This window comes from Salvelinus alpinus, chromosome 1, assembly GCF_045679555.1.
Source record: "Salvelinus alpinus chromosome 1, SLU_Salpinus.1, whole genome shotgun sequence".
NCBI lineage: Eukaryota > Metazoa > Chordata > Actinopteri > Salmoniformes > Salmonidae > Salvelinus > Salvelinus alpinus.
In genome coordinates, this window is record NC_092086.1 from 115,992,063 (window position 1) to 116,006,010 (window position 13,948).

Below are 13,948 nucleotides of genomic sequence, written 5' to 3' on the forward strand. Positions count from 1 at the left end.
AGGAGTTGATTGAGGACTATAAAAAAACGAATCGCCCCCATTCACATCGACAGGGCTTTAGTGGAGCGGGTCGACAGCAGGGGGGGAGGACGATCCCCATTTTGTTTAAAACATTTAACACCGCTAACTTAACTTTTTATTTAAGGTCAAACAGGGCAAGGGATGAGGGTGTAAGTGAGACTGCTAGAGTCCTACATTTCAAGCTCACACCAGCTAAATTCAGGCCGTACCCTACACAGGCCCGATTGCTTCTGCCAAATTTAAAGCCTGGCCCGAAACAACTTCCTCCGTTAGTAAATCCATGAGCCGCTCCTCTCTGTCCATCACTCACTCCCTGGACACAGGCAGCTCGCTCTGCATGCACTCTGCTCATGGAGCTTCAGAGTAAGTGACTATCCATAGCAATGGCTTCGCTTGGCCTGCTTTACTCAATGAAAACAGAGAGCAGTTAGCTACTTTTCATTACTCTAGAACTTTTTTTTTTTTAAACTCTAGAAACATTATTTTTTTGTGAAATATCTCTCGTCTCTTATATTTGGCAAGTTTGAAACACTTCTAACACCATGTTATGATCTTAGTTAGATATGACTGTACTGTGTGTGGCAGAGCAGTTTCAAAATGTAACTGATATATTTTGTGACACCCGAACCCGTACCCTAGTTATTGATGAAAGAAAGTCCCTACCCGGCCCTAACCCGGGACCCATCGGGCTGGGTCGGGTAGCAGAGCTCTAAAGACTGCTTACAACGGCGCAACCTATAGGCCTATCACTGCCATGCTTTTTGACCAAATTACTCAGTTTCTGTGTACCAAAAAAAAAAAAAAAAGCTGGTCAAATAATTTGAGCATTTCAACCATGTCAAGAAAAGAAAAATATATATAGCTGCAAGCAGCAATGCTGGGTTTCAGCTGTGGGACTACTGTGACACATCACCCTAGGATAAGCTACTTCCGTACTGCTTACCACGCTTGCCAAATATCAGAACTCAGAATCAAACTGATCATGCAATAAACATGTTGGATAATTTTTTGCAACTAGATCTATCTTTCTTTAAGACATAAGCACCATCTATGGATCCACATCTTCAACCACAATGTTTTCCAGGACTCTAGCTCAAACAAAATGGCTGCTATGAGCCAATAAGTTGCATGAATGACTTTCTGTCCAACAGCGCCACCATGCAGTAGGGCTGGGCGGTATACTGTATTTTACGATATACCAGTATTGATGCATGGACAGGTTTGGGTTTTTAACTTTACCTTCTATAAAAACGGTATTTGAATGTTTGGTTTGTTAAAATGTGATACGCCGTGGGGAATGTCCATTTTTATAGTTTACTTTTTATAGTTTCAATTAGAAATCTGGTTTCTCAATAAAAACTAAGGGACTTGCTTGCAGTTCCTACCGCTTCCACTGGATGTCACCAGTCCTTAGAAATTGGTTGAGGTTTTTCCTTTGTGTAATGAAGAAGTACGGCCATCTTGAATGACAGTCACATGAAGTGGATTGTTTGAGAGAGGCACATTACCAGAAAAGTTGCGTCAGTTTGTTTTCTTTTTGTATTGAACACAGATCATCCCGTCTTCAATTTGATCGATTATTAACATTGAAAAATACCTAACGTTGTATTACAAAAGTAGTTTGAAATGTTTTGGTAAAGTTTACATGTAACTTTTTAGATATTTTGTAGTGACGTTGCGCAAGTTGGAAGCTGTGTTTTTCTGGATGAAACGCGCCAAATAAATTGGCATTTTGGATATATATCGACGGAATTAATCGAACAAAAAGGACCATTTGTGATGTTTATGGGACATATTGGAGAGCCAACAAAAGAAGTTCGTCAAAGGTAAGGCATGAATTATATTTGTATTTCTGGGTTTTGTGTTGTGCCTGCAGTGTTGAAATATGCTACTCTCTTTGTTTACTGTTGTGCTATCATCAGATAATAGCATCTTATGCTTTCGCCGAAAAGCCTTTTTGAAATCTGACATGTTGGCTGGAATCACAACGAGAGTAGCTTTAATTTGGTAACTTACATCTGTGATTTAATGAAAGTTAGATTTTTATTGAATTTTATTTGAATTTGGCGCTCTGCATTTTCCCTGGCTATTGGCCAGGTGGGACGATTACGTCCCACCTACCCCAGAGAGGTTAAAAACAAATTCTTATTTACAATGACAGCCTACACCGGCCAAACCCGGACGACGCTGGGCCAATTGTGCGCCACCCTATGGGACTCCCAATCGTGGCCGGTTGTGATACAGCCTGGATTCGAACAAGGGTGTCTGTAGTGACGCCTCAAGCACTAAGATGCAGTGCTTTAGACCGCTGCGCCAGTCAGGAGCCCCCGAAAAAGACCCATTGAAATCATTTAGAATGTATGCCTTGCCACCCTAGAGTCACGCACTACTCATAAAGAAAATGTAGAACTTTGATTATTCAAAAACATTAAATATCAAATACCGTCATACCGTCCAATTTAAAAATAAAAAAATACCCTGATATATTTTGGACACATTAGCCCAGCCCTACCATGCAGCAAAACTTAGCGATACTTTACAGGTTAACTAGACTCATATCCCTGAGCATGTGTGCCAAATTTCATCACTCAAACACATCAAGAGATAAAAACATGTGCCTGTTATTTTTATTTATTTCACCTTTATTTAACCAGGTAGGCAAATTGAGAACACGTTCTCATTTACAATTGCGACCTGGCCAAGATAAAGGTTAAAGTTATAGCACCACTGTGTGATCGATCTGAATGTGCTTACATGTGTTGAGTATTGACTGTGTTTGGAACATGTGTTGTTGCCTGATTTCTATGTATTTATGTGCCAGACCACACCCATGTGAAGGCTTATTGGTCAATAGTGGCCATGTTGTTTTAGGTACTAATCTGGAAAATACTGAGTTGGGAGAACCTTTTCCATAGATGCCACATGTCAAGTTTCGTGCAGACCGGTCTTTCGGTAACAGAGGAGTAGCGTTTTAAGTGTTTATCACAAAATTCTGAATGGTGGAAAAATCCATCATGGCAGCAGACCTTACGGGTCCTTGAGGCAAATGTGTTCCTTGTGAGGATTGTGACCCATGTACCCGAATTTCATGACTCTAGGTCAAATGTGGTGAGGGGTTGTGACCTATCAAAGTTAGCATTTGTGGCTAATTGGCATGAGAGGGTGTAGTCCTTGGCCCTTTACCATCATGCCAAGTTACACCCTCCTGGGCCTTACCATCTTACAGGAATGTGCATGTTAATGTCCTTGCGAGAAGAACCGGTTTATTAATAATGAACGGCAACAAATAAAACACATCCAGAGTTGCTGCTGAACCCCTATTGATAATAATTCAGAACAATAGACTGCAGTTCATTTAGGGAGATTCAAAAGTTTGTCCAATTACTGTCCATTTATTGCCCAGTTGTCCCAATAAGGAAAATACACTTTGGTATGAGTGTGCTCAAAACAATGGCATTAGGCCCAGTTCCCTTGACACCAGTTTCCTGCAGAGGAGGACTTTTTGAGAATATTTTAGTAAACCCACACTTTCCAGGGTTCAGGCTTCAGCGACATGGCCTAGGCTACTGTGTGTATACTCACAATGCTTGCTGACAGAGGGAAACAATGTTCTCTTGTTTACTGTGTGAGTGGTGGGCCTGTTTCAGTATATTTTAGCAACAATGCTAAACAGCTATGTGAGGAATGTGAGCCAACTATATTACTTCCAGGGAAAGGAGCAGGAGCAACTAGATCTATCTTTCTTTAAGACATAAACCTTAACTGGCGGGCTATCTTCTCAATATGAATGCATTTGAACTACTGTCTGTGGCTCGCTAGCTTTGGACCAGTAACGTACAATGTATTTTTTTTTTACTTAGTTATTAATGGAATAAATATATCACACCCAAATCATCATGATCAGTTTCAGATTGATGGTGTGGTAGAAACATTTGAAAACTCCCCAATATCAAGAGACGTCACAATCACAGTGTCACAGTGTGCTCAATGTCACAATCTCAGGGATAGATAACCCCAGCCATGATGACTTAGAAGAGGATGTTTGTACCTGCTTCGTCCAGATAAAAAATATTAATTAAAACTAGCTAACTAAGCCATATTAGGCTACACAATCTACATTTTGGTAAGTCAACAACTTTCAATACAACACCGGAACTTTCAATAGACCTGTGTCTACAGTGCCACTGTTCACATTCCATCCCTTGGAATCCCTTTGACACATCTGGACCCACTCACTGTTGTTGTGACCAGTATTTGTCAACCTTTTTGTTATGATAGCTGGACAGAAGGTCAAATAGAAAGCAAAGGTCTCTGTCAACTTCCAATTCAATATTACATTTCAGTAATTAGCCACATGACAACCTGCTGTTAGGAAATTCATGATTGATGGATTGAGTGAGACAGAATCTCAGCCACAGGATAATTTAGAAGAGGGCTCCTTAGAGAAGGACGCATGTACAGTATTGATGTGTACAACTTGTCTATCCAAGGCGGGGGTATCCTTCAACATCTCTGATTAACGTATGTGAACTAGCTACTAGAGTTTTATGTTGTCTGGTTGTTAAAATACTGATAGCTAATTGTCTACCATAGTTAAGGTACTTAACTTAAACAGCTGGCTATATGACTACTGCTTGAGGATGATGAGAGTTTAAAACGTATATCGTTTTAAACTCTTGATGACAGCGTTTTAAACTCCTGTCATCATCCTCAAGCAGTAGTCATATAGCCAGCTGTTAAACTATGCTTGTTATCTTAACTAGGGTAGACAATTAGCTAACGTTAGTTATCAGTATTTTAACAATCAGACAAGATAAAACTCTAGTAGCTAGTTTACATATATATACACCACAGATAGGTAACGCGTTGGCTACCATAACTTTCCTATGTTTGGTAGACTTGATTTTGGCGCTAGCTAAAGCCAGACAACGTAAACTAACCACATTTAGTCTACAACCGTTCATTAAACCGAGAAAATTAATTTATACGTACCCATGTCAAAAGGCTCTCACACAGTTCAACTCGATCCACAGAATCCAAGGTACTCATCGTACTGTAGGTAACTAGTCCAATTAATCCACGTTGATCGCCCTTCTTTATCTGAAAATGGCTAGCCGGCCAGCTATCGAGATGAAATCAACAAGACCGACACGTCTGATCAACTGGATGACCAAAACGAGGAATTATTATTTGTAAAAAGCTAGCTAACCGGTTTTCCCGACAGAACGGATACGGTCCCACGCTGTTTTCACTTGCATTAATGCATACAACGTCGAAAGTAAATGTTATTTAATCATAAACAGAGACGCTAAGACACACATCTACCGGTCACCCCTCTGTCAAGCTTTTTCCAACCAGCTGGGATGGTCGTCACTAGTTACCACCGCCACAAAGTCCTCAACTCTGCCTATTTCTACAATTTATCTTCTTAAAATCAGATTTTAAACCTAACATTAACCACGTTGATAAGCCTAACCCTGAATTAAGACCAAAAAGCTCATTTTTGTATTCAGACTTTTTTTTAACGATATAACACATTTTGACTTTGTGGCTGTATTACCTAGTGGAAACCCCAAAAAGATACCACTCTGAAGTAGGGGAAACCTCGACCCTGAATAGGATCAACCATCTTTATCAACGGTAGTTAGTCCAGAATACCTCTAAAGAAATCCCAGTAATCATAAGCATATGTGAAGAAGTACAAAAAAACATTGACTGATTTATTCCATGAAAATGTGAATAAATACATTGGGTTGAATTTAGAGCAGGCAGTAATTGGGACGCCATTTGAAGGTAGGCTGGAAAAGGACCTTTCTAAGAATGCGGAAGTGGAGCAGAGAATTCCTATGGATCTTTCCTATTGTACTTCAGTGCAATGGACAGGTAACCACAACCTTCAGCAAACTGCTAACATTTTGCCTAACCCAAACCTTAATTATGGCCAAAAAGGACATTTTTGTTTTCAAATAGATAGGGTGATACTTTTAGCTTGTAAACATTAACGTACCTGACCTTATTTAGCCCCTTTTCGTTCTTATTATCTGCATTGGCTATAGTTTAGCAATACGACAGATATAGCCTAAGTCATATTTAGCTATAAACTCTGGCTCTGCGTTGAGTGGTTTGCGTTCTGTAGCTAGCTAACGGTAACGTTTTTTTTAAAACTTATTTTATTTTTTATTTCACCTTTATTTAACCAGGTAGGCCAGTTGAGAACAAGTTCTCATTTACAACTGCGACCTGGCCAAGATAAACCAAAGCAGTGCGACACAAACAACAACACAGAGTTACACATGGAATAAACAAACGTACAGTCAAATAACACAATAGAAACGTTGCCTCACTATAGCTAGCTAGATAGGGGGAGTTGTGGGCTGAATGTAGCTAAGTGACTCATATTTACTCTCTCTGTTCTAAACCAGTTCTATAGGATATGATTAAGTGGGATGGATGAAAACAATGAATGTGGCGAGGTGGACTATTTGCTGCAAGCTGAAGACTCACTCATAGAGGGAGTCAGCAACCCAGTCCTGTTGGTTGTCGTTCTCAGTGTCACGTTCCTGTGTGGACTGGTAACTCTGCTCTGCAGGTCTAGTAATTATTGACATTCTTATGGGAATAAATGGTGTTGTGATGTTTTTTTGTAACCAGTTATTAACTAAAAAAAATTATTTTATTACTTTCTTAAATCAAACATGTATTTTGTTTTCAACTGATATGCCAGTGAATGTTGTAGTTGGCAAGTTGTAGGCGGGTTTCTAATATCTGAAACTAAAGATGTTTTTTTTTTTTTTTCTACACATCTCTACCTGCAGAAATGAGCAGTATAACATCCACCCAGAGAACCAGGAGCATGTTCGTGCTGTCCGGCAACAGCTACAGTCCGAATCGCAGGTGTGACGATCTGCCGCTGTAACTGTCCCATTCGCAGATCCTTTGTACTTTCTGGATCATGTTCATTAGGCACCAAATGGAAGACAATGTACTGATACAAAGAGGGACTATCTGGACTAGTTTAATCCATTTCAAAACGTTTTTCTATTGTGTGCCCTAATGAACAGGACCCTGGTATTATATCTCATTAGTTTCTCCTCCGTGAAAGTATCATACCACATCCCTCGCTCTGTCCGTCCCTCAGGAAGCTGAACCAGCCGAACCCAGGCAACAGTTCTATACAGACATGTCCTGTCCGGTGTGTCTACAGCAGGCCGTGCTGCCTGTGGAAACTAACTGCGGCCACCTCTTCTGTGGTAAGTGTGGCTGTCGCACTAGACTGATAGAAACAAGGAATCAGAACCAGGCCATAGCAGAGTATGTGAGTGGAGCGAGGAGTTGGACGCTGCCCAATTTGACTGGAGCGAGTTTCATAAAGGCCGGAGCGTCAGCCGCTTCGTCTAATTCAATTTTACTCCAGTAGCGCTCAATTCACAAATTCTTTACTGACGTTATTGTCCCCATGGGGACATTTTGTTGCAGTGTCATGTATACGTTTAAAGGGTGTTTAAATAACAAAACAAATTGACAATACAACTTTCATAACAGTTACATACCAATAAAAAGAGACTAGACTGCTGGCCTTACTGGGCCAATAGGAACATTAGACTGCTGGTCTTACTGAGTCTATAGGAACATTAGCCTGCTGGCCTTACTGGGTCGATATTAACATTAGCCTGCTGGCCTTACTGGGTCAATAGGAACATTAGCCTGCTGGCCTTACTGAATCGATGTTAACATTAGCCTGCTGGCCTTACTGGGTGGATAGGAACATAAGCCAGAGCTATTTAGGAGGGATATCACACCTGGCACAAATTATTGTCTAGTTGTGTTTTTCCTGCCGAGGGGTGCCCTATACCTGCGCCCAGAGGGGAGTAGTTCAAAGTCCGGGTACAGGGCGTGGCTTGGGGAGGGCCCTGACCTTAAAGATCTCATCCAGGCCTGTCTGTTTGACTCCAAGTACCTTGCTTGCTGTGGTGATAATCCTCAGCATATTTCTCTGGCTGACAGTGGAATTGCCAAACCAACAAACAATAGAAAAAGTTCATGGCATGCCAGCCCAACATGCATTTATGGTATACTTGTGTGCTGCCATAGCTCTTTGCTTTAGCTACTGTCATCTAGTATGCTAAATATTTTCATAAAGAAACTGATAAAACACAGGTGAAAAATCAAGGTGAGTTACAATGTTCCCTTTTTTCGGCACTGAGTAAATATCAGGTCTGCTGAGCACAAACTTGAACATTGTTAAAATTCTGTGCAACTTGCAAGCGCGCATTTACTGTGAACATTGAGGCTGTACCTGCTTTAAGTTACAGGTTTAACAGTGGCCATGTAGACTACTGTGTCTATTTGATCATAATGTAGACCTACCAGAGTGGCCTACCATCAAAAACAATGGATAAATGCATCCCATAACATTTTAACATGGAAATAGCTGTTCTATCATTCATCCTACAGTAGCAGCCAATGTGAGGTCTTCAATGTAGCCCTATAGTGCATGAGAATTTTGAAGAAAAAAAATACATGCAGGGCTTGACATTACCCTGTTGATCCACTTGTCCTTCAGACAAGGCGGTGACTGAAAATGTTTTATTTTTTGATGCAAGAAACCACGACAAAATAAAATGCATTATTATACCATTATTACAGAGAATCAGACAAATGATGTAACCCTCTGCCTTTTGGCTACGTAGCTTATTCAAGCCTGTCTCAAAATACAACACTGGCCCTTTAAGACAAAAAAAGCTCTTTACCTGACTAGCTTTTAAAAAATGTCTGGAATTGTATATGTGTGGTGCTCTTGTTGGAAGCAATCACTCCCCTATAGCTGACTACAAATGATCTATAACTGGGCTAGTAACTCACTAAATAGCAAAGGATATGAAAAAAATGTGCACACGTGGCTAAATGCAGCTCTCAGTTTGATCTCAAAACAAGCTGCATTTACTCACGACCGCTCATGCTGTAAGCACAGTCCAGTTCAAAGTAAATGGCACAGATCCATATATGGCAATGGTCAATTTGAATATAGGCCTACTGCAGCTCTGATTGGTTATGGCGCACCAGTCTGTGTAGAGTACAGCTGAGTAGTGCGTGTCAATGCAGTAGAATCCTACTCCAATGTGTTCTGCCTACAACACAATCTCTTGCATAGTTAGTTTTTGTTTCAGGGTGTTGTATTGAAAGTGGCTAATATTGCGTTGATTCGATCACATTTGCCACAGTAAAGGGAAACGTTGACAGTGTTAACAGGAGAAACTCTAGAACAATGGTGACCAACCCTCTTCTGAGTCCAGGTCACTTTGAGTCAAAATGCAAGCGGAGATCTTACCGTTCAGATTTGTTTATTTTTTACATGATTTAAAAAATGTAAGCCTATGCAACATTAACCAATTAAAAACAGTTCTGGAGCAATGAGGTTTGTGCAGTAAGCTATAGGCCCAACACATTGTCACCGCATATTTGTCACCACATGGCTTTGCTTGAATTGCCCTGCCAATGCATTGTTGTTTGGACAATTAAAAAAATATATATATCTAAATTTGAGGTAGGCTATATGATCACACCGGTAAAAGATCCGTTGTATTACTTGTGAAGCACAGCTGAGTGAGCATACATTTAAATTATTTGTTTTTTATACTGAACAAAAATATAAATGCAACAAGATTTTACAGAGTTACAGTTCATATGAGGATATCAGTCAATTTAAATAAATGCGTTAGGCCCTAATCTATAGATTTCACATGACTGGGCAAGGGTGCAGCCGTGGGTGGGCCTTGGAGGGCATAGGCCCACCCACTGGGGAGCCAGGCCCAGCCAATCAGAATGAGTTTCTCCCCACAAAAGGGCTTTATTACAAACAGAAATATTCCTTACCTGTGGCCAATGACCTTGAGCCTTCTTGGACTGGCACTTCTGATGTAAATCTATGGCAGCACCCACGGGGGCTTGAACTGCCTAGCTCTCCCTGAAGATTCTGTGGTGACCTGGTATCCCCACGAGTGACACTGAGCCAATCACGGCGCAACTAGAGAAAATGACCAACGCCTCCTGGCTGGCTGCCCCTCCTCCACAGGAAGCACTGAGCTCAGGCTGAAAAAACTGCATTTTGGAGCGGCTTTATTAACTAAAGGATTTTTTTTTAAATATATATTTGACATTGTTTGCAAACTGATATGTAACACGAATTAATGTCAAAATAACATGCAAAATAGGCCAATTAAAAAGTTGATTTAAAAAAATATCTATATTATGAGCGCTTCTCACAGTAACCTTTTCCTGTTGTTAATTAAAATAATTTTCATTCAAATCATTTGGTTTCAAATTATTTGGTTTCAATAACTTGTTTTCAAACCAAATGGTAGGATGGAAATGGAGTGGAAAGCTCAGTGCTAGAGGCGTCACTACAGACCCTGGTTCGATCCCGGGCTGTATCACAACCGGCCATGATCGGGAGTCCCATAGGGCGGCGCATAATTAGCCCAGCGTCGTCCGGGTTTGGCTGGGGTAGGCCGTCATTGTAAATAAGAATTTGTTCTTAACTGACTTGCCTAGTTAATTAAATAAAAATAGCTTGTTTTTTTTTCTTCCCCGGAGCGGTTGGAAAGGACGTGAACCGCCGGAGCAGTGTGCAAGCAGAGCTCCATGAGCAAGGGGTTTCCGACCACTCAACTCTGCTCACATACTCTAGGCCAGGCCTCTCCAACCCTGTTCCTGGAGAACTACCATCCTGTAGGTTTTAACTCCAACCCTGTTCCTGGAGAGCTACCATCCTGTAGGTTTTAACTCCAACCCTGTTCCTGGAGAGATACCCTCCTGTAGGTTTTAACTCCAACCCTGTTCCTGGAGAGATACTGTCCTGTAGGTTTTCACTCCAACCCTGTTCCTAAAGAGCTACCCTCCTGTAGGTTTTCAACCTAATCTAGTACACCTGATACTAATAATTAGCTGGTTGATAAGCTGAATCAGGTTAGTTACAACTGGGGTTGAAAGGAAAACCTACAGGAGGGTAGCTCTCCAGGAACTGGGTTGGAGTTTAAACTTACAGGAGGGTAGCTCTCCAGGAACAGGGTTGGAGTTAAAACCTACAGGAGGGTATCTCTCCAGGAACAGGGTTGGAGTTATAACCTACAGGAGGGTAGCTCTCCAGGAACAGGGTTGGAGTTAAAACCTACAGGAGGGTATCTCTCCAGGAACAGGGTTGGAGTTAAAACCTACAGGAGGGTCCTCTCCAGGAACAGGGTTGGAGTTAAAACCTCCAGGAGGGTAGCTCTCCAGGAACATGGTTGGACAGCCCTGCTCTAGGCCATAAGAACAAGGAATTAGAATCAGGCCAACTATTGAATGATTCAGCTATTGGATAGATCCATCTGGTTTTGATCAAGTTTTCCTTTATTTTCAAGGTTCTTGTATAATTGCGTATTGGAGATATGGGACGTGGTTCGGTGCAATCAATTGTCCCATCTGCAGACAAATGGTGAGACTAAATGCTGCTTCCAACTTTCCCTACTTTCAAACACATGTATTATCATACACACTTAGTAATACAATTTATCCATCCACACATTGTTAAAAACAAAACAGTACCTTTACTATTCTTTTGTGTTTCTCTTTTGGATGTTGAAATAAAAATGGAAAATAACATTTCCAACAGATGCGTTGTTGTTCTCGCTACCATGTCTCTCCTATGTGAACAGGTGACCCTGTTGACCCCATGTATCTCCTGTGTGAACAGGTGACCCTGTTGACCCCATGTCTCTCCTATGTGAACAGGTGACCCTGTTGACCCCATGTCTCTCCTATGTAAACAGGTGACCCTGTTGTTCCCACTCTTCCACGAGGAAGTATCCCCTCAGCAGGTACAGGATGGAACGGTTGAACCTCTCTTCATCCTCCGGGATCTCAGCGACTACAACCGCCGGTTCTCCGGACAACCCAGATCTGTGAGTTTTTAATTTGTCACATCAGTATTTCTCTCATGCACTTAGAGAGAATTGTTATTACCGGATAAACTGAGAGAGAGTCTACACCAAATTGCAACTGATTCCTTGAAATGTAATTCATTAAATTGAAATCCAGTTACTCACTCCCCATTCTGCGCTGTGATGTCATATTTAAACACTACCAAGGTTACGGTAGCCTGGTCCCAGAAATAGTTTACCGTCTCACTAAACTGTATTACGTGCCAATGATCATATGTGTTGGCAAAACGGCACAAACAGATCTGGCACCAGGCTAATGTTACTGCTTAAACACAGACATTTTTAACTCCACTGCTCTCCCTGCTCTCAGCTGATGGACCGGCTGCGTGACGTTCCCACGTTGCTGCGCCACCTCTTCAGGGAGATGTTCTCCGTCGGGGGCCTGTTCTGGATGTTTCGGATCCGTGTCCTGCTGTGTCTGATCGGGGCTTTGACCTACCTGATCTCCCCACTGGACTTCATCCCTGAGGCTCTGTTCGGTCTGCTAGGCTTCCTGGACGACTTCTTCATCATCCTGCTTCTGTTCATCTATATCTCTATCATGTATAGAGAGGTGGTGACCCAGAGACTGGCAGTGTGATGGAGAGAGGTGGTGACCCAGAGACTGGCAGTGTGATGAAGAGAGGTGGTGACCCAGAGACTGGCAGTGTGATGAAGAGAGGTGGTGACCCAGAGACTGGCAGTGTAATGAAGAGAGGTGGTGAAGAGGTGGTGACCCAGAGACTGGCAGTGTGATTGAGAGGTGGTGACCCAGAGACTGGCAGTGTGATTGAGAGGTGGTGACCCAGAGACTGGCAGTGTGATGAAGAGAGGTGGTGACCCAGAGACTGGCAGTGTGATGAAGAGAGGTGGTGACCCAGAGACTGGCAGTGTGATGAAGAGAGGTGGTGACCCAGAGACTGGCAGGGTGATGAAGAGAGGTGGTGACCCAGAGACTGGCAGGGTGATGAAGAGAGGTGGTGACCCAGAGACTGGCAGTGTGATGAAGAGAGGTGGTGACCCAGAGACTGGCAGTGTGATGAAGAGAGGTGGTGACCCAGAGACTGGCAGTGTGATGAAGAGAGGTGGTGACCCAGAGACTGGCAAGGTGGTGAAGAGAGGTGGTGACCCAGTGACACAATGTGGTGACACAATGCCAGAACCAGTTTCCTATAATCGATTAGTTTCAGGTCAAAGGCACTCGGTGAGGAGGGTGCTCTGTGTCTGTTGCATTGGATTGGAGTTCCACCATGCAAAAGAGTGGGGACTAGTTACTGTGTCTGCTGGCATCAAAATGTCTATGATTGAGAGTCCTAAAGTTAATAGTCAGTCATAATGTCTGCTTGTTTCATCAGTTGAGATGTAATCCTTTTGAATCTGAAAGTGTGTGTGTTTAAAAAATATATATATTATTATTATTTTTTTTTACATTTAGGAATTGACTAGTTACCAAGCAGCTGCAACTGGATTCAATCTAGTCTTTGTATAAATAGCTGGACTGCCCTGTAGCATGGCATGTAAAATCAATCTGGGAAAAATATGTGACATGTTAAAGAGACTGTTATCTCATCGTCTTATGTGTAAGGATTACTGTGAAATAATATTATTATTAATGAGGAAAGAAAACCGTAGACTTATTTAAACAAAATTAATGACCGTTGTTACAGATTAAAATGATTTTATCTATTTTAGTTTAAGGGCTAGTCTTTAAGAAATGTAAAACTTTTTTTTTTTTTTTTTTAACTACAAAAGCAAAAAAAACGAAGACCCACATTCCTATTGAGTTACAACCCCAGACCCCCCCCCACATTCCTATTGAGTTACAACCCCAGACCCCCCCCACATTCCTATTGAGTTACAACCCCAGACCCCCCCCACATTCCTATTGAGTTACAACCCCAGACCCCCCCCCCCCACATTCCTATTGAGTTACAACCCCAGACCCCCCCCCCCCCACATTCCTATTGAGT

General features: G+C 41.9%; 2 protein-coding genes across 7 annotated transcripts in view; one reads left to right on the forward strand and one right to left on the reverse strand.

Moving 5' to 3' along the window:
• LOC139539429 (protein Hook homolog 3-like) overlaps window positions 1-5,402 on the reverse strand; it is a 60,227-nt gene extending 54,825 nt beyond the window's left edge. Inside the window, exon 1 of the mRNA XM_071342383.1 lies at window positions 5,014-5,402. Coding sequence (XP_071198484.1) covers window positions 5,014-5,070 — 57 coding nt within the window. The 5' untranslated portion in view covers window positions 5,071-5,402. The remainder of the gene's footprint in view (window positions 1-5,013) is intronic.
• Window positions 5,403-5,801: 399 nt separating this feature from the next.
• On the forward strand, window positions 5,802-13,717 carry LOC139539437 (E3 ubiquitin-protein ligase RNF170-like). 6 transcript variants are annotated; one of them, XR_011667944.1, is made up of 8 exons: window positions 5,802-5,904; window positions 6,444-6,604; window positions 6,831-6,915; window positions 7,160-7,271; window positions 11,421-11,494; window positions 11,829-11,960; window positions 12,310-12,741; window positions 12,774-13,717. XR_011667944.1 is itself a non-coding variant. In XM_071342425.1 (8 exons), the coding sequence occupies exons 2-7, from the start codon at window positions 6,468-6,470 to the stop codon at window positions 12,577-12,579; spliced, it is 810 nt and encodes a 269-aa protein (XP_071198526.1). In that variant the 5' UTR covers window positions 5,802-5,904; window positions 6,444-6,467; the 3' UTR covers window positions 12,580-12,624; window positions 12,708-13,717. The 6 variants fall into 6 exon arrangements, 3 of the variants coding, with proteins under 3 accessions (XP_071198526.1, XP_071198516.1, XP_071198496.1); XR_011667945.1 differs by having other exon boundaries at window positions 12,310-12,696; window positions 12,742-13,717; XR_011667947.1 differs by having other exon boundaries at window positions 12,310-12,660; window positions 12,742-13,717.
• The last annotated feature ends 231 nt before the right edge of the window (window positions 13,718-13,948 follow it).

Excerpts from the sequence above, each read along its gene's own strand:
- LOC139539437 (XM_071342395.1), top strand. The coding sequence starts at position 6,468 with ATGGATGAAAACAATGAATGTGGCGAGGTGGACTATTTGCTGCAAGCT. Across the intron at positions 6,605-6,830 it reads TGTGGACTGGTAACTCTGCT|CTGCAGAAATGAGCAGTATA; the intron begins CTGCAGGTCTAG and ends ACACATCTCTAC. Across the intron at positions 11,961-12,309 it reads TCTCCGGACAACCCAGATCT|CTGATGGACCGGCTGCGTGA; the intron begins GTGAGTTTTTAA and ends CCCTGCTCTCAG.